This window comes from Notechis scutatus, unplaced genomic scaffold (assembly GCF_049901735.1).
Source record: "Notechis scutatus isolate UNSWTSFEM ecotype Mainland unplaced genomic scaffold, rNotScu1.2 NSCUCTG29, whole genome shotgun sequence".
In the NCBI taxonomy this organism is placed as follows: domain Eukaryota; kingdom Metazoa; phylum Chordata; class Lepidosauria; order Squamata; family Elapidae; genus Notechis; species Notechis scutatus.
In genome coordinates this window covers 34753-54157 of record NW_028263112.1, presented here as the reverse complement: position 1 = coordinate 54157, position 19405 = coordinate 34753, and the positions used below count along the sequence as shown (strand labels likewise).

Below are 19405 nucleotides of genomic sequence, written 5' to 3'. Positions count from 1 at the left end.
AACTGGATGCCGAGAAGAAGAGACCCCCCTGCCCGTTGCTTCCTCCCCCTCCTTCCCCCTCCCGAGATGCCCCTGGACTTCCTGCTCCCCCACCCCCCATCCCAGGGGAAGCACTGCCTGGTGGTCCGGCCACTGTGGGCCCCAGGCTTGGGGGGGGTGTTGGGGGCTTCCCCAGGGCCCTGGCTGCTCCAGGAGGCCCGGCGTGCTCCATGCAGCGGCTGCAGAGCTGGAGGTGTCCGCTGATCTCCTTCGGAGTTGCCCCACAACACACACACACAATCAGAGTCCCCTAAAAGGCCTGTCGATTTTGGGGTTCTCGGCTGGTGTGGATGGCTAGCGCCCTCTGGTGGCAGCCAAGTGGAGGGCTGCGTTTCTGAAAGGGGGGGTGGTTTCTGTGTGGAGACGCTTTACACCCTCCCGCCAAGGCCTTTCAGGCGAGGTGGAGCAGGGAGGGGCCGGGGGGTGCAGGCGTGAGGAAGGGAGGCTGTGGGCCTCCTTGGAAGGAAAGGGAGGGGAAGGGATGGGGGGGGCTTGCAGGTGGGGGGGGCCCAAAGGCCAGCCACAGCGGGGGAGCTTCCCTGGAGGGCAGTCCGTGTGGACCCTGGCCTACCCCCCCTCCACACACACATACACACCCCGGGGTCTCCCCCCACGTTTCTCTGGGATATCGCTCACCCCACCCACTTAGCAGGCCCCTGGCTTTGGGTGGTTTGGGGGGCAGTGAAGATTTTGCATGGGAGGAGGTTCTGGGGAGAGGGGCCCCTGAGCTCTGAAACCCCACCCCCAAGCTCCAGAGGGACCCCTACGCTCCCACCTCCTCCCTTGCCCGCACGCAGGCAACCCCCGTCCAGCAACCTGGCTCAAAAGTACAGGAATAGCGACAACAACAATGGAAGGAATCGACCTGGGAAACCGTTGCAGGATCGGTGGGACCAAGAACTGGCAGCCCTGGGGGTCATTGGGGGAGCCCCCTCCCCCCCTCTTCCCATTTAGAGGCAGAGCTTGCTCGGCCCTTACAAAGAGGCGGTGGCGTACTTCACCCTCACGGCCCCCAGCGTGTCCTTCCCCCTGTCCAGGCTGGAGGAGGACAGCCTAGCCTGCCTCTGAGGGGCCCGTCTTCCGGCAGAGCCGGGCAGGCTGACCAGCAGCCAGGTGACGTGGCGGGAAGGCCCCACCTGGAACCTCTTGCAGACGCGGTAGAGCCGGGGGCCTGGGGCCGGGCGTGGAGCTTCGGCTAACTGCATCCCCCACTCTTTGGGGGTGGCTTCCCGCCACTGCTGAGGGACCCTGGCCAGGCGGGACCCCGGGGCCCCCCGCAGAGCCGGGCGGTACCAGCCAAGGCAGAGCCAGCCCAGCCGGCAGAGCAGGACCAGGGTCGGCAGGGCCAGGAACGCCAGGCAGGCGAGGTACAGCCCCAGGCGGAGGAGGCAGCAGGAGCCGGCCAGCCAGCCCATGCGGGACCCCTTACGAGGAGCTACTCCAACGACCCGGACAGGCAGAGCGGGGCAGAGGCAGTGGACAGTGGGCTGGGGGGCGGGTGGGGGCCCAGAAATCCTGGCCTGGCTGGGGCTGGAGGGGACCAGGGCTGCAGGACTCAGAAGAGGCCCAGCTGTGGCTGTCGCTGGCGGAGGGGGCTCGGGCCAAGAGGGCTGGTCAGCATGGAGGCCCCGGGCTGGGAGCAAGCGGGGTGGAAGGGGTTGTCGTGGCGGTAGGGACGTGGCGGGGTGGGGTGGACGGGACGTGGGAGGTTGAGGGGCCTGCCGTCATCGTGGGGACATTCGACCTTGGAGTTGGCCTCCCTGCAGCGGTACCGCTACTGGAAAGGCCGAAAGCTACAACCGGCGCGGTTGTGGTGAGAACATGAAGAGCGGTTGTTGCAACAGGGCTGGTGGTTGTGGGGGAAGTTGTTGCAACAGGGCTGGTGGTTGTGGGGAGCTTGTTGCAACAGGGCTGGTGGTTGTGGGGAGCTTGTTGCAACAGGGCTGGTTGTTGGGGAGGTTGTTGCAACAGGGCTGGTGGTTGTGGGGGAGGTTGTTGCAACAGGGCTGGTGGTTGTGGGGGAGCTTGTTGCAACAGGGCTGGTTGTTGGGGAGGTTGTTGCAACAGGGCTGGTGGTTGTGGGGGAGCTTGTTGCAACAGGGCTGGTTGTTGGGGAGGTTGTTGCAACAGGGCTGGTGGTTGTGGGGGAGGTTGTTGCAACAGGGCTGGTGGTTGTGGGGAAGGTTGTTGCAACAGGGCTGGTGGTTGTGGGGGAACTTGTTGCAACAGGGCTGGTGGTTGTGGGGAAGGTTGTTGCAACAGGGCTGGTGGTTGTGGGGAAGGTTGTTGCAACAGGGCTGGTGGTTGTGGGGAAGGTTGTTGCAACAGGGCTGGTGGTTGTGGGGGAGTGTGTCATGGAAGAACTAAGTGCTGAAGTTCTCGTTGTGGTTGTGCGAGCAGCAGCAGTTGGGCTGATGACTGTGCTCGGCCTGTGCGAGGAGGCCCATGGAGTCATGCCGGCAGCGGCTGGCGTCGAAGGGGAAGGAGTCGGAGCGGGAGTCCAGCTATCCCCTGCCGCCTCGCCATCCTCTTCCACCTCCGGGTCTTCGTCTCCGAGTCTCCTGCAGGCCGCTTTGAAGTGCATGACGGGCCGGCCCTTCTCCCCGGGGGGCGCCTGGCAGACGACTCGCAGGGGTTCGTTCTCCGTCACCTCCTTGTCCGAGCCGTTCTCCTGCACGGTCGTGCGCGTGTACACCGCGTGCTCGTTCTCCACGATCCAGTCCCTCAGGTACATCAGCTGGCAGTCGCACCGCCAGGGGTTCCCCACCAGGTAGACGAAGACGTACACGGCCTCCTCGGAGAAGAAGCCATCCGGCAAGCGCTCCAACCGATTCCTCTCCAGGCGTAGAATCTCCAGGTTGGACAGTTGGGACAGCAGCTCCGGGGGCACCGACGCCAGGCGGTTGTCCGACAGGTCCAGGTCCTTCAGCTCCGGCAGCCCTTCAAAGGCTCCGACAGGCAAGCTCTCCAGCTGGTTTCCCTGCAACTGCAGCTCGTCCAGTTTCTCCAGGCCACGGAAGCCTCCCTCGGGCAGCTGGGAGAGCTGGTTGTGCCCCAACGCCAGGACCTTCAGGCCGGGCAGCCCTGGGAAAGCTGGCAAGCTCTCCAGGCCGTTATGGGACAGGAGCAGGTTCTTCAGTTGGGGCAGGGGGGCGCCGATCTCCAGGGCTTTCAGGCTGTTGTTGGACAGGTCCAGTTCGCTCAGCTCGGGCAGGTGCTGGAAGGAGGCCAGGTCAACCTTGGCCAGCTGGTTGGAGGCGAGGAGCAGGATGCCCGTGGTCTTGGGCAGCCCGGTGGGGAGGCTGGACAGCCCCCTTTCCACGCAGCTCACCTGCAGCTGCTCCTTGATCATCTCCGTCTCGCACTCTTCCTCCTCGGGAGGAGGCAGGGCTCCCACCGCAGCCACCGAGGCAGCCAGGAGAAGAGGGGCCAACAGACCCCGCAGCATCTGTGGGGAGGAGGCGACACAGAAGATCTAGAGTCAACATTCAAGCATACAGGCTACTCGGACGCAACGGGCTGGGAATTGCTCTAAACGCTGCTGCAGCGACCAGCCTAGCAGCTTTCTCCTACTTCCCCTCTGACCTCCACTGTGGGGGGGGACACAAGGAGAAGGGCCAGGCAGAATGACTCCCCCCCCCCCACGGCTGGGGAAGATCCTTGACAGCCGCGGTGCCCATTCCCCCAGGCCGTGGACCAGTACTGGGCCTAGTTAGCAAAGTTTCACCTGCGCATGGGATGAGGGATCTGGGCTGCGCACGAAACCGTCCCCCACAGTAGTCAAACCTGTCCCCCCGGTGCCAGAAAAGTCGGGGATCCCTGCAAAACTTTTCAGGAAGTTGCTAAAATTATGGACTGTGCGTAAAATGGACATTGGAAATTGGTAGAAGAAGAAGAAGACAGGAAGTTTTGCCGTAGAAGATGAATAGATGGATGTAGGATAGAAGACAAAAGAGATCACCGTTGGATGAATGGATAATATAAATTGATAATCAAATCTTAGGCTTATCTGGTATAAAATGATGGAATCATAGTTTGGTCAAAGGAAGGATAACTGATCAATATATACTGACACCTGTTATCTTGTAAGCGATTGACCAATCAAAATAGATAGATAGATAGATAGATAGATAGATAGATAGATAGATAGATAGATAGATAGAGATAGATAGATAGATAGATAGATAGATAGAGATAGATAGATAGATAGATAGATAGATAGATAGATAGATAGATGATAGATAGATAGATAGATAGATAGATAGATAGATAGATAGATAGATAGATAGATAGATAGATAGATAGATAGATAGATAGATAGATAGATAGATAGATAGATAGATAGATAGATAGATAGATAGATAGATAGATAGATAGATAGATAGATAGATAGATAGATAGATAGATAGATAGATAGATAGATAGATAGATAGATAGATAAGGATAGATAGATAGATAGATAGATAGATAGATAGATAGATTATAGATAGAGGATAGATAGATAGATAGGTAGATAGATAGATAGATGATAGATAGATAGATAGATAAACAGATAGATAGATATAGAGAGATAGATAGATAGATAGATAGATAGATAGATAGATAGATAGATAGATAGATAGATAGATAGATAGACAGACAAACAGACAGACAGATAGATAGACAGATAGATAGAGATATAGAGATAGATAGAGATAGATAGATAGAGAGAGATAGATAGATAGAGATAGATAGATAGATAAACAGATAGAGAGAGAGATATATAGAGATAGATAGATAGACAGATAGATAGATAGATAGACAGAGAGAGAGAGAGAGATAGAGAGAGAGATAGATAGAGAGATAGACAGACAGACAGACAGATAGATAGATAGATAGATAGATAGATAGATAGATAGATAGATAGATAGATAGATAGATAGATAGATAGAAAGAAAAATAAAATAAATATATAAGCATATGTTAGATTGACCCTTTGAGAACCTTTACAACTTGGGAGTAAGGACTATGAAAGGACCACACAAAAAGATTGCTAACCAACGGACACCATTGCATGTAGATAACCGGAAGGTGGTTTTTATGTGTTTATGTTTTTGTCCATGTTTGTCTTAAAAAATAAAGAAAAATTATATTACAAAAAAAAGGAAAGAGAGAATTGCTGAGACCCAGCGCTCCCTTCTCAGCTGGTTGCAGATATTATTGTTTTTTGGGGGGGTGGACGACTGCCCAGGTAAGCCCACAACACTCTCGTCGTCCTTCCGAATGGAGACTTGGAGTAGGAAGCAAGCAGAAAAGCAGGCAGCATCTCCTGCCTTGTGTGTGTGGTGGGGTGTCTCTGGGTGTTTGGGGGCAGCCCTTCCCTTCCTCATCCCTCATGGAGACCCCCCCCTCTTTCTCACTGACCCTCCAAGGGGTCCCTCTGGCTACTCTCCAGGCCGAACATCTCAGCCGCGACGGACGGATTAGGCAAGGCGTCGAAGGACCCCCGGAGAGATGGGCTCCCTTCAGAACCGAACCTTCCTCTCGACCGTTCGGTCTTAGCCAACGTCGCAGGGGCGATTTGGGGGCAACCGAAACAGATTCTATTATGGGGGGGGCCACCGACTCAAAAGAGATCCAGGCCAGAGATCGAGGCCTCCGGGTTGGGCCGGGAATTGAATGGACGACGCTCTCCCTTTGCGGAGCTCAGCGGCTTCGACTCCGCGTTTTCCCAAGAGGTCGTGTGGCTTTTAAACGCAGGAAACCCAGCAAAGCGGTGGCTAAAAATAGGGCCGAGGCCACTGGGATATCAGAAAAAACGGTGGCTCAATAGCCCTTATCAATTTGGATCACCTGCATTCAGTATCTATCCAGATGACACAGGGCTTCTCAAACCTTGGGGCAGTTGGAGGCTGGGAGGATTTCCAACTCCCAGAATTCCCCAGGCGGCACAGCTGAGAGTTGAAGGGTGTCCCCCCCAGCTTCCAGCCGTGAGGAGGCCAAAGAGAATAGAATAGAAAATAGAATGGGGTAAAATAGAAGAGAAAATAGAATAGAATTAGGAAAGAATAGAATCGAATCAGAAAATAACAGAATAGAATAGATATTGGAATGAAGAATAGAATAGAAAAGAAAAGAAAAGAAAAAATAGAATTGTGTACAATAGAATAGAATAGAATAGAATAGAATAGAATAGAACAGAATAGAATAGAATTGTGTACAATGGAATAGATTAGAATAGAACAGAATAGATTAGAATAGAATAGAAAATAGAATAGAATAGAATAGAATCAGGAAAGAATAGAATAGAATCAGAAAAGAAAAGAATAGAATAGATATTGGAATGAAGAATAGAATAGAAAAGAAAAAATAGAATTGTGTACAATAGAATAGAATAGAATAGAAAATAGAATAGAGTAAAATAGAATAGATTAGAATAGAATGGAAAGAATAGAATCAGGAAAGAATAGAATAGATATTGGAATGAAGAATAGAAAAGAAAAGAAAAAATAGAATTGTGTACAATAGAATAGAATAGAATAAAAAATAGAATAGAATAGAATCAGGAAAGAATAGAATAGAATAGATATTGAAATGAAGAATAGAATAGAATAAAAAAGAAAAGAAAAAATAGAATTGTGTACAATAGAATAGAATAGACAATAGAATAGAGTAAAATAGAATAGAATAGAATAGAAAATAGAATAGAATCAGAATAGAATAGAATAGAATAGAATAGAATAGATATTGGAATGAAGAATAGAATAGAATCAGAAAAGAATAGAATAGAATAGAATAGAATAGAATAGAATAGAATAGAATAGAAAATAGAATAGAGTAAAATAGAATAGATTAGAATAGAATAGAAAGTAGAATAGAATAGAATCAGGAAAGAATAGAATAGATATTGGAGTGAAGAATAGAATAGAATAAAAAAGAAAAGAAAAAATAGAATTGTGTACAATAGAATATATTAGAATGGAATAGAAAATAGAGTAGAATAGAAAATAGAATAGAATAGAACAGAACAGAACAGAACAGAATAAGAATAGAATAGAATAGAATAGAGTAGAGTAGAAAATAGAATAGAATAGAATCAGGAAAGAATAGAATAGAATAGATATTGGAATGAAGAATAAAATAGAATCAGGAAAGAATAGAATAGAATAGATATTGGAATGAAGAATAGAATAGAATAAAAAAGAAAAGAAAAAATAGAATTGTGTACAATAGAATAGAAAATAGAGTAGAATAGAATCAATAGAATAGAATAGAATAGAATAGAATAGAATAGAATAGAATAGAATAGAATAGAAAATAAAATAAAATTCTTTTATTGGCCAAGTGTGACGGGACACACAAGGAATTTGTCATGGAGAGGCCTGGCCGAGAATTACAGCCTCCTGATCGGTTGGGTGACCCTTTTCTGGGAGCCATTTAGCCCCAGGAGGTGCAAAGGTCCCCAGGGGGAGCCAAACCCCAGTTTCTGTAGAGAGTTGGACATCTGAACACCCCAGGAGCCATCGTGGCGCAGCGATTGGGAGGCAGAATTGCCCAGGCTTCATAATTCTGCCGACCGCTGGCAGTTCGATCCTGACTGGCTCAAGGTGGACTCCGCCTCCCACCCTCCCGAGGTCGCTAAAATGAGGAGCCAGATTTTTGTTTGGGTGGTGGGTGGGTGGGGGGGAAGCCTATAGGGGCTGACTATGTCAACCGCTCTGAGAGGGGCTGTGAAGCGGGGGTCTCAGTCTATTATGGGCTGTGGCTGCGGTTGCTCTGAGGGGTCCCAAAGAGGATGGAGCTGGCTGTGTCCTGCCCTGTCCTCCTGGAGCTCAAATGGAGCAGCGTTGCAAAAGGAGGCTGGGGTCCTTCGTTAGACCAGGATTGTCATTTCAAGAAAGAAATACGCGTAGGTTTATATTTTTTTTTTAATCTTTTGCAAATAAAGTTCGTTTTAAAACTCAAGAAAGAAAGAAAAAGAAAGAAAGAAAGAAAGAAAGAAAGAAAGAAAGAAAGAAAGAAAAGAAAGAAAGAAAGAAAGAAAGAAAGAAAGAAAGAAACAAAGAAAGAAAGAAAAAGGAAGGAAGAAAGAGAAAGAAAGAGAAAGAAACAAAGAAAGAAAGAACAAAGAAAGAAAGAAAGAAAGAAAGAAAGAAAAAAGAAAGAAAGAAGAAAGAAAGAAAGAAAGAAAGAAAAGAAAGAAAGAAAGAAAGAAAGAAAGAAAGAAAGAAAGAAAGAAAGAAAGAAAGAAAGAAAGAAAAGAAAGAAAGAAAGAAAAGAAGATAACAGAGTTGGAGGGGACCTTGTAGGTCATCTAGTCCAACCCCGCACCGAAGCAGGAGATCCTACATAAAGAAAGAAAGAAAGAAAGAAAGAAGGAAAGGAAGGAAGGAAGGAAGGAAGGAAGGAAGGAAGGAAGGAAGGAAGGAAGGAAGGAAGGAAGGAAGGAAGGAAGATGAACAGAGTTGGAGGGGACCTTGTAGGTCATCTAGTCCAACCCCGCACCGAAGCAGGAGATCCTACATAAGAGAAAGAAAGAAAGAGAAAGAAAGAAAGAAAGAAAGAAAGAAAGAAAGAAAGAAAGAAAGAAAGAAAGAAAGAAAGAAAGAAAGAAAGAAAGAAAGAAAGAAAGAAAGAAAAATTCTCATGGAGGGGGGTTTGTCCTCACCCTTTAAAAACAATTCTGAATAGATTAGCAACCTGCTTGAACGGGTTGGATGTGGTTTCATATGTCAGCGGAGTAGCTGTAACGTAAACCCCCCCCTGGGGGGGCAAAACAATCCCGATTTTTATCTTTCCTGGGTCAGCAAAGTGGAAGCTCTTTATCCCAAAGGTGCTTTTTTCTTTTCTCCCCCCAGGAGGCAACTGGAGTTTCCGGTTTTTCTGTTTTTTTTTGTCCTTTGAAGAGCTTTCGCTTCTCATCCCAGACGCTTCTTCCGCTCTGACTGGATGATTATCGCTTCGGAGCTGCTCGGTTGGTCCACGCCAAGCCCGTCCCGTCAACCCATTCCTGGCCAGTCCAAGAACCGGGAGAGTCAAACTGGACCCCGGGGGGAAGACCCGGGGTGTTTCCTGGGACGCGGCTTCCCTTTTCCACCCGCATCCCAACACCCGAAGCGGCGAAAAAAAGGGAGTGGGGAAAAACGGCGGCTGGAAGAAGGAAGCCCTTGGAGTGGCCAGAGCACTTAGGCCACCGCTTGACCGCTGCCGACCTCCAGTCCACCAGACGGCTCCTTCCACCAGTTCCGCACCCATTTGCACCACGGAGGAAAGGGATAAACCTCCCGGCGGCCTCAAGGACGCAAAGGACCGGCTGTCTCCCATTCCCCCCCTGCACCATCCCGGTCAGAGCTGAAGAAGCTGCTGGGATGAGAAGCGACGCGTCTTCAGAGGAAAACCAGGGAGTCCAACTGCCCCTTTGGAGAGAAACAACACAAAAAACCAAAAAAAAAAGGCGCCACCTCTGGGACAACCCAGGGACGATCGGCAGCGACGCTAAAACCGACCTTTGGGGCCGAGGGAAGACGGCGCCAAGGCCCAGAAGACGGAGGCCCGCCTGGCAGGAGGGCTGGGAAGCTAGAGGCTGCCCCGGGACCCTCCCTGCTTATTTAAGCAAAGGGGGGGGGGAGGACGGAGCGCCCTCCTGCCCTTCGATCTGGCCCTTCCGCCCGAGGGAAGGTTGGAGGAGAAAAAAGGATTCGCCCCTCCAAAGTTGCACAAAGGTTCCGGATCAGCACCAGAACCTGCCTAGTTGCCCCAAGCGGCAAAGTTGCCGCCGGACCCTCCTCCTCCTCCCCCATCCCACACCCCTCCCCCACCCCAGGCCCAAGCTTTCCAGCCGGCCTGAGGCATCCACCGGAGTTTGGGAGTCCGATTCTCCTTCGGGGGCTTTTCCACGGCTGATTACGGCCTTCGCCAACCCACCCCGCTGTTCTAAGGCAGCCTACCTTGCAAGACAGTTGTTCTCCGTTGGCTGCCCTCCTCCTCTTCCTCCTCTTCCTCCTCCCTTCCCACCGGATCCGACTGTCTGTCCACCTCAAAGGGCTGGCTGGCTTGGTGGTGCTGATGTTCTAGGCGGTAAATGCAGCGGTGCTGCGGTGCCCTCGACGCCGCCTCTCCCTTCCGGGGGTCCCTTGAAGGCCTCCCCCGTCCCCCCAAGATGAGCGAAGGCCGGAGTGGGGCAGCTTGGCTGGCAGGCAAAGACAGCCGTGGCCCCAACAGCCCCTCCTTGCTTAGTGACAAGGCTGGCACAAGCGCCACGTCCTGCTTCCTCCCCCACCCCTCCACCCTCCCCGGGAGCCCGATAAGGCCAGCGGCTTTGGGGGGGAAGGATGGGGCCTTATCTGTCTGCCCAGATGCAGCCCTTCCTTCCTTCCCCCCCACCTCCATCTCTGGCCGAGACCAACCCTTCCCTCCTAGCTCCATCCTGGACCCCTGGACAGGACCGGGGTCATCCAAAAAACGCACAGCCAAGTGGCTCAAGGCTCATCCTGCCCCTTGGAGACCACAAAATGGCTGCCAAGAGAGGGGAGGGTTGGCCTGTCCCATCGTTGGACCTCCCTTGGCCTGATAAACGGTATTGTAGACCACCGGACAAGGCCTCCAACCTCCAAATCCTCTTGCGGTTCTATTTCATTTTATTTATTTTATTTGGCTTGTCCATGGCTGACAAGATCATAGGCAGAAGTATAAACATGGTTAGGAATACATGGATAAAATAAAAGAAACAATGGGACAGGGACGGTATAAGGATAAACATAGTTATTGATTTTATTGATTTATTTATTTTGGTCAATTGCTTCCAAGATAATAGGTATAAGGATAAACATAGTTATTTATTTTATTGATTTATTGATTTTTGTCAATTGCTTCCAAGATAATAGGTATAAGGATAAACAAAGTTATGAATACATGAAATACATTTAAGAAATATATATAAGATACATAGAGGATACATATAAGAAAAATAAATAAAAGAAACAATGTGACAGGGAAGGTATAAGTATAAACATAGTTATGAATACATGAAATACACTGAAGAAATATATATATATAAGATACATAGAGGATACATATAAGAAAAATAAATAAAAGAAACAATGGGACAGGGGCGGTATAAGTATAAACATAGTTATGAATACATGAAATACATTGAAGAAATATATATAAGATACATATAGGATACATATAAGAAAAATAAATAAAAGAAACAATGGGACAGGGGCGGTATAAGTATAAACATAGTTATGAATACATGAAATACATTGAAGAAATATATATAAGATACATATAGGATACATATAAGAAAAATAAATAAAAGAAACAATGGGACAGGGACGGTATAAGTATAAACATAGTTATGAATACATGAAATACATTGAAGAAATATATATAAGATACATATAGGATGCATATAAGAAAAATAAATAAAAGAAACAATAGGACAGGGACGGTATAAGTATAAACATAGTTATGAATACATGAAATACAATTAAGAAATATATATAAGATACATATAGGATATATATAAGAAAAATAAAGAAACAATAGGACAGGGACGCTATAAGTATAAACATAGTTATGAATAGATGAAATACATTGAAGAAATATATATAAGATACATAGAGGATACATATAAGATAAATAAAAGAAACAGTAGGACAGGGCCGGTGGGCACATTGGTGTGCTTATGTGCGCCCCCTACAAACCTCTTAGGAAAGAGGTGAGGTCCATAGTAGACAGTCCAAGGTTAAAGTTTTGGGGGTTTGGGGAAGAAACCACAGAGTCAGTTGGAGGATTCCAGACATTGACCCCTCTGTTATTGCTGAAGTCGTATTTCCTGCCATCAAGTTTGGTGCGGTTAACCTTGAGGGTGTATCTATTGTTTGCTCTTGTGTTGTTATGGTTGAAGCTGAAGGATTCATTGACAGGAAGGACATTGCAATGTATGATTTTATATACTATAGTTAGATCGGACCGAAGGCAGCGTAGTTGTAGGTTGTCTAGGTCTAGAAGTTCGAGTCTGGTGGTGGCATAAGGTCTTCTGCAACGAGTAGAAGAGTGAAATATTGCTGGACTTTCTCCACTGTGTTAATATCAGATACGTAATCTGGGTTCCAGAGCGACGCGCTGTATTCAAGCATTGGTCCGGCAAACGTTTTGTAGGCTATCTAGTGAGTCGTGTGATATTCCCGTAGACAAAGCTGGTTTGGGATTCTGCTCCAAGGGCCTTGCGTCGTGGGAGGGGCGGGCCACGGACGGTGGCCCTTCCCCTGCCTTCCTCCCCACCCACCCACCCCTTGCCAGAACCGAGGGCGGCTGAGCCTTTCCCAAGCTGTGGGGCTGGGGCCAGACACACCCCTCCCCCTTCTGCAACGGTCCTGCAACAGACCCTCCCCACCAACCCTCCGGGATTTCCTGTTTTCCTTCCTTCCTTCCTTCCTTTCCTGCTTTTTCCTTCCTTCCTTCCTTTCCTGCTTTTTCCCTTCCTTCCTTCCTTCCTTTCCTGCTTCTTTCCTTCCTTCCTTCCTTCCTCTTTCCTGCTTTCCTCCCCACCTCTGCAACGGACCCTCCCCACCAACCCTCCGGGATTTCCTGTTTTCCTTCCTTCCTTCCTCTTTCCTGCTTTTTCCTTCCTTCCTGCTTTTTCCCTTCCTTCCTTCCTTCCTTTCCTGCTTCTTTCCTTCCTTCCTTCCTTCCTTCCTTCCTTCCTTCCTCTTTCCTGCTTTCCTCCCCCCTCTGCAACGGACCCTCCCCACCAACCCTCCGGGATTTCCTGTTTTCCTTCCTTCCTTCCTCTTTCCTGCTTTTTCCCTTCCTTCCTGCTTTTTCCCTTCCTTCCTGCTTTTTCCTTCCTTCCTTCCTTTTTCCTTTTTTCCTTCCTTCCTTCCTTCCTTCCTCTTTCCTTTTTTCCTTCCTTCCTTTCCTTTTTCCTTCCTTCCTCTTTCTGGCTTTTTCCTTCCTTCCTTCCTTCCTTCCTTCCTTCCTTCCTTCCTTCCTTCCTTCCTTCCTCTTTCCTGCTTTCCTCCCCCTCTGCAACGGACCCTCCCCACCAACCCTCCGGGATTTCAGCCGCCCTTTGTCCCCAGCTGCTCTGCCACGGCGGTTGCCAAGCACGATGCCAACAGGTGCTCCGCAGAGCCTTGGGAAGCGAATGCCTCCGATGCTTGGCGTGCCAGCGGGGGAGGATATCCGGTGCCCCCCACCACCCCTAGCCAGGAACAGCCTCAAAATAACTTCTCCATCCCCCTCCGGCAAAGTGACTCGCTCTTTCTCGGGATGGCCGTGCAGGCGGTGGGCATCCTGGCCTGGGCCTTTGGCCTGGGGCTGCTGCTCGGCGGGGCTCTTGGTAAGGAGCGGGCAACGCTTGGCAGGGGTGGGGGGTGGGGGCTGCTCCCTGGGGCCTCATCCTGCCCCCCCACCCACCCAAACAGGGTCCCCAGAGGGCAACGACGAGGTGAAGGTCTACAACCGCCTTTTTGCCAACTACGACAAGTCCCAGTGGCCGGTCCAGAGGCCGGGCGAGGTGCTCAAGGTCCTCTTGAAGTTGACCCTCACCAACCTCATCTCAATGGTAGGGGGGGGCCTTTCCCCACCCCTGGGAGGAAGGGGGGAGCCGGGGTGGGGGGCTGCCAGGAAGTGGAGGAGGAGCAGTCAAAGGCCTGTTCTTTCCCCTTCCTTCCTTCCTTTCCTGCTTTTTTCTTTCCTTCCTTCCTTCCTTCCTTCCTTCCTTCCTTCCTTCCTTCCTTCCTTCCTTCCTTCCTTCCTTCCTTTCCTGCTTTTTCCTTCCTTCCTTCCTCTTTCCTGTTTTCCTTCCTTTCCTGCTTTTTCCTTCCTCCTTCCTCTTTCCTGCTTTTTCTTCCTTCCTTCCTTCGTTTGTTCGTTCATTCCTTCCTTCCTCTTTCCTTCCTTCCTTCCTTCCTTCCTTCCTCTTTCCTGCTTTTTCCTTCCTCCCTTCCTCTTTCCTGCTTTTTCCCTTCCTTCCTCCCTCTTTTCCTGCTTTTCCTTCCTTCCTTCCTCTTTCCTGCTTTTTCCTTCCTTCCTTCCTCTTTCCTTCCTTCCTTCCTTCCTTCCTTCCTTCCTTCCTTCCCTTCCTCTTTCCTGCTTTTTTCCTTCCTTCCTTCCTTCCTCTTTCCTTTTTCCCTTCCTTTCCTTCTTTCCTTTCCTGCTTTTTTCCTTCTTTCCTTCCTTCCTTTTCCTTCCTTCCTTTCTGTTTTCCTTCCTTCCTTCCTTCCTTCCTTCCTTCCTTCCTTCCTTCCTTCCTTCCTTCCTTCCTCCCTCTTTCCTGCTTTTTCCTTCCTTCCTCTTTCCTGCTTTTTCCCTCCCTCCCTCCCTTCCTTCCTTTCCTGCTTTTTTTCCTTCCTTCCTTCCTTCCTTCCTTCCTTCCCTCCAGAATGCCAAAGAGGAGACGCTGACCACCAACGTCTGGATCACTCAGGCAAGGACCCCCCGGGATGGGGGTGGGGGAAAGGAATCCTTTATTTGTCTTCTTCGCATCCATTTCATGTCTTCCTAACTCCGTTTCTCCTTCTCCCTGTTCTCTGAGAATCACTTGACCAAAGAAATAAATACAAATACATCAATAAATCTCTCATCTGCCCCATCGTGGACCGCCACTGGCCGACCACCGCTCGGCACTCCCTGTGGCGCAGGGGGGGGGGAGGGTTTCAACTCCCAGCAGGGCACACTTGGTGGGGGGGGCAGGGGGCCTCCGCCCTGCCCTGCCCAGAGAGTTGGGGTGGTGGTGGTGTCACCTCCACCTCTTTCCCCTCCCGGCCTCAGGAATGGGTGGACTATCGGTTGAACTTCAGCGACATGGAGTACAACAATTATCTGCGGGTCCCCGCGGAGCAGGTGTGGCTGCCGGACATCGTCCTGGAGAACAAGTTGAGTGCGGTGATCGTGGGGCGGCTGGAAGGGGGCTAACCCTCACCCTAGGCCTCACGTAACCCTCATATGCCCCCCACTTTCTCCCCTTCTCAGCATCGACGGCAACTTCAAGGAGGCCTATTCTTGCAACGTCCTCATCGGCCCCAGGGGCTCCGTGACCTGGCTGCCGCCAGCCATCTTCCGCAGCTTCTGCCCCATGGAGGTCACCTTTTTCCCTTTCGACTGGCAGAACTGCTCCCTCGTCTTCCGGTGGGTCGGGGGAGTGGAGGGGTGGGTGGGAGGGCAGCATCCTGGGCCTCCTTGCTGTGGCTGGTGTGTGTGGGGGGATGCTGAAAGAGATGGGGGAGGGGGAGAGGGAGGCCTGGCCTTCCCCCTCCCCCGAGCCTCCTGGTCTTCTGCCCCTCCAGGTCCCAAACCCACAACATCCGGGAGATGGAACTCTACTACGGCATCGACGACAACACCAAAAAGCTGGCAGACTACATCATCATCGACAAGGAGGCCTTCACAGGTAGCGGGAGGGGGGCGTCGGCGCTGAGGTGGGAAGCCGCAGGGCCTGGGGGCTAAGCCGCCAGCTGCAATGCCCGGGCCCTGCGTGTGTGTTTGTGTCCCTGTTTTCAGAGAACGGGGAGTGGGCCATCCAACGGCCCCCGGCCCGCATTGTCCTGGCCGCCACGGACGGGCTGGAGGCGCCGGGCTTCTCCGAGATCCACTACTTCCTCATCATCCAGCGTAAGCCCCTCTTCTACGTCATCAACATCATCGTGCCCTGCGTGCTCATTTCCTCCTTGGTCGTCCTGGTCTACTTCCTGCCTGCCCAGGGTGAGCGGGTGTGTGTGTGTGACTGGAAAGAGAGGAGGGGAGGAGGGGGGCTTCTGGGTCGGGGGCATCCTCACCGCTCTCCCCCCCACCTGCCCCGGCAGCCGGTGGCCAGAAGTGTACGGTCAGCATCTCGGTCCTCCTGGCCCAGACCGTCTTCCTCTTCCTGATTGCCCAGAAGGTGCCCGCTACGTCCCTCGCCGTCCCGCTCATCGGCAAGTGAGTGGCTGCCAGCCTGCGGGGCGGAGGTTGGAGGGCCCAGGAAGCGGGCCCCGGGGCCCACCCTCTGCCTCTCTCTCTCTTTTCTCTGCCTCCCGCTGCCCAGGTACCTGCTCTTCGTCATGACAGTGGCCACCCTGATCGTCACCAACTGCGTCGTGGTGCTCAACGTCTCCCTGCGCAGCCCCAGCACCCACCGCCTCTCCCCCAGTCTCAAGCATGTGAGGAGGCATCCTTAACAACTCACATTTAGGAGGAGGTTCTTCTAACGCGTCCAAGGCTTTGCAGATCCGAATGGTGGTGGAGTGGGGCCGGGGGGTGGGAGAAAGGGAGGCCAGGCTGGTTTGGCTGAAGCCACAGGTGTGACGGCCCATCGACGCTGTCCAGCCTTTGAGACTGGCGGGCTTCCACCCCCCCCGCTCTGGGGATCTCTGGCCTCTCCACCCGGCTCATCCCAAAATCCAGGGCTGAAGAAGGGGGGGGGGACTCTGCCAGCACCCCCGAGACATTTCTCCCCCCAAAAAAAAATCACAGGCTTCAATCATGGGGATGAGACTTTTATTTTTTTCTCCTGTTCTGCTTCAAGCAGACCGAGTAACTCCACAAAGCATCCAAGCAAAATCTCTTTGAATTGGTTCATCGGGCATCCTCACCAACTCACATTGATGAGGAGGTTCTTCTTAACGTCCAAAGCTTTGCGGATCTGAATGGTGGCGCAGAAAGAGAATAAACTCTCATCCCCCATGATGATGATGGAAGCGACCGCATGGTAAAGGATTCGGGCTAGAGCGAGGGAGCCTCCCCCAACCCCACCAAGAGTCAATTCAGTGGCCAATTCCGGATTTTCAGATGTGACGTGACGTGGACTACATTTCCCAGCTCCCAATTCTTAACTACATTTCCCAGGATGCATTCCCTTAAAGGGGACAGCTCCCAATTCTTCACTAACTATCCCAAATCCCATGAACTCTCTAAACTGTCAGGACAGGACACTCCCCCGAGGGCAGGAAGGAAGGAACGTGGCAAAGAGGAAGGAGGGAGGGAAGAAGATTCGACCCAGGCGGGCAAATTCAAATCACTTCGTTTTGAGGCAACCGCTCCCATCTCCATTGTCCCCACCTGCCGGGATCCCCCTCCCTTTGGCCCTCAAACAATTCACCTGCCGATGCAGCCCCTTTCGGCCACCTGACACCCCCCCCCTACAAGCCTTTTGGGTCTGCACCCTCTGCAGACCCAGTTCTCCCCGCAGCTGTTCACCGCAACCGGGGCGGTCCACGAACGCACTAAGCAGTTTTCCCCTCCGGTTCCAGCCACTTCTTCCTTCAGGCGGAGGGGCCAGCCCGCTGGCATGAGGGGCCGTCCGCTTGGAGGGCAGAGGGCCGGGGCCACGCTTGAGACCCCCTTTTCCTGCTCTTCCCCACCCCCCACAGCTCTTCCTCAAGATCCTCCCGCACTACCTGGGCTCCACCATCCGCCCTGCCGACGAGGGAGCCCCAGGAGCCCCCTCCCCTCGCCGTTCCTTCTCCCTCTTGGTCAAGGCCGAGGAGTACATCCTGAAGAAGGCCCGGAGCGAGGTCCTCTTTGAACACCAGGGACGGCGGCACGGCCTGCGGAGGGCGCCTACTTACGGTGCGGGACCAGGGGACGTGGGGAGGGGAGTCAGGCATCGGGGCAAAAGGGGTTGGACGGCTGCTCCGGATGCCTTGCTCCCCGCCTGCCTGGGTGCCAGTTGACGGAGACAGGGGGAGGAGGCTGCCCTCCCCAAGGATTCCGCACCCATGCCCCGCCAAGCCCGAGAGGACACCCGATGCCCCGCCAAGCCCTTGAAACCGTACACTGGACAAGGGGAAGCGGGCACAGGGCTCCGTTTAAGGCCAGAGGGGCCTTTGGACCGGGGCCAGGATCTGCCAGCTTTGCTGCCTTGGCTCCTCACCCACAGCCGCTGCCCAACAGGTGGTGGTGGGGCAGCAATGGCCCCCTTGGAAGGGCAGACGCCGGCAGCCCACGAGCCCCGACACGCTCCGGGAGAGCTTTGGCGCTGCCTTCAAGATGGAGGCGCTCTGCACTGCCTTCACTCTTACTTACACCCTCCACCACCCCCCACAGACGGGCTGGACGTGCAGATGACCACGGCCCTGTACAAGACCCTGTCCAGCCTGGCCCCGGCGGTCAAGGAGTGCGTGGACGCCTGCAACTTCATCAGCAGGAGCACCAAGGAGCGGAACGACACCGGGGCGGTGAGCTCGGCCGGGGAGCAACCGGGGAGGGGGATGCCTCACCCTTGCACCCTACTGACCCCTTGGCTCCCCTCCCTCCCTCCCGGCAGGAGACGGAGAACTGGGTGCTGATCGGGCAGATGATCGACAAGCTCTGCTTCTGGCTGGCCATCCTCCTCTTCGCCATCGGCACCTGGCCATCTTCTTCATGGGCCACCTCAACACGGTGCCCGAGGCCCCCGTCCCGGGCCAGTAGGGCCAAGGGGATCCTCTGCAGCCGACCCGGGAAGGAGGGCCCCCTCTCCTGTGGTGGTGGGGCGCGCGATTCTCAGCCCCGGCGAACATCTGGGGAGAGGGGGGGCCTGAAGCAGCAGCAGCAGCCCCCCCCTCCTGCTCGGCCACGGAAGGCTCCAGGCGGCCCCCAAAACTTGCACACACGCGTGTTGGACGCCGACCGGCGGCTTTCCAATAAAGGCGTTGAGCCCGGGTCTCCCCCCTCACACCCCATCTGTGTGTTGGGTTTCTAGCGAGGGCTGAGTCTGAACAGGGGGCCGGATGTCCGTGCCTCCGTCTTCCTCTGCGGAGCTAAGTCCCCTCCCCCCTCCCCAAATCCTCCCCGGCTGGAGACCCGACGGACGTCACGGAGAGCGTTGAAAGACCCATCATGCCCTTCCAGGCTGCCTGCAGAGCCCGGATGTGGTGGGGTGGGGGCCCGCCGGGAGGAGGCGGAGGGCACCCCCTAACATCGCCTGGTCTTCCGTTAAGACCCCGCTGCCTTCTCCAACGAAGCTGGGACCAGCCCCTTTGAACACATGCAGAGAGGGAGGGGCAAAGGGGATCTGCTCCCTCACCCCTTGGCCCCCAGGAGAGAGGCAGCACCGCCTGCTCTGGGAATTCAGGGGTCCCCCCCAGGACACTTGGGGGCCCTCCACCTTTCTGGCCCCACACAACACACAGGAGGGCTCAGGGGGGCAGTCAATTCGGAGCATGATTGCTTTTACTCAGTACAAAGCGAAAAGAGAGAAAGTGGGGGCCGCCTCTGCAGCCCCACGTGCGCCTCCCCTCAGAGCGGGCCCCGGGGTGGGGGGAGGGCAGACCCTCCTCAATAAATAGCGTCCACTGCCGTCCCGGAGGCGTTAGAGTCGGTGCTTGGGATGGGTGAGAGCAGGCCGCCGCACCCCTTTCTTCGCCCAGGGTGGGTGGGCGGGAGGGAGCGCAACGCTGGGCCAAAGGGAGGGAGGGAG

The 19405-nt window shown here is 52.9% G+C and overlaps 2 protein-coding genes across 2 annotated transcripts; one reads left to right on the top strand and one right to left on the bottom strand.

Annotated features, from left to right (window-relative positions):
- Positions 1–554: 554 nt before the first annotated feature.
- Positions 555–10208, bottom strand: GP1BA (glycoprotein Ib platelet subunit alpha). The gene is made up of 2 exons (XM_087948616.1): positions 9966–10208; positions 555–3487 (listed from the first exon to the last, which is right to left on the bottom strand). The coding sequence occupies exon 2, from the start codon at positions 3485–3487 to the stop codon at positions 1814–1816; it is 1674 nt and encodes a 557-aa protein (XP_087804742.1). The 5' UTR covers positions 9966–10208; the 3' UTR covers positions 555–1813.
- A 3080-nt stretch (positions 10209–13288) lies between these two features.
- Positions 13289–18442, top strand: CHRNE (cholinergic receptor nicotinic epsilon subunit). The gene is given in 13 exon segments (XM_087948617.1): positions 13289–13366; positions 13452–13591; positions 14411–14455; positions 14800–14903; positions 15001–15156; positions 15315–15418; positions 15529–15729; positions 15831–15945; positions 16052–16166; positions 17376–17574; positions 18052–18182; positions 18272–18353; positions 18356–18442. Coding segments are annotated over 13 exon segments (1524 nt in total). The 5' UTR covers positions 13289–13296; the 3' UTR covers positions 18418–18442.
- The last annotated feature ends 963 nt before the right edge of the window (positions 18443–19405 follow it).

What these genes read in the sequence shown, in the direction of transcription:
- GP1BA (XM_087948616.1), bottom strand. Translation starts at nt 3,487, where the DNA reads ATGCTGCGGGGTCTGTTGGCCCCTCTTCTCCTGGCTGCCTCGGTGGCT.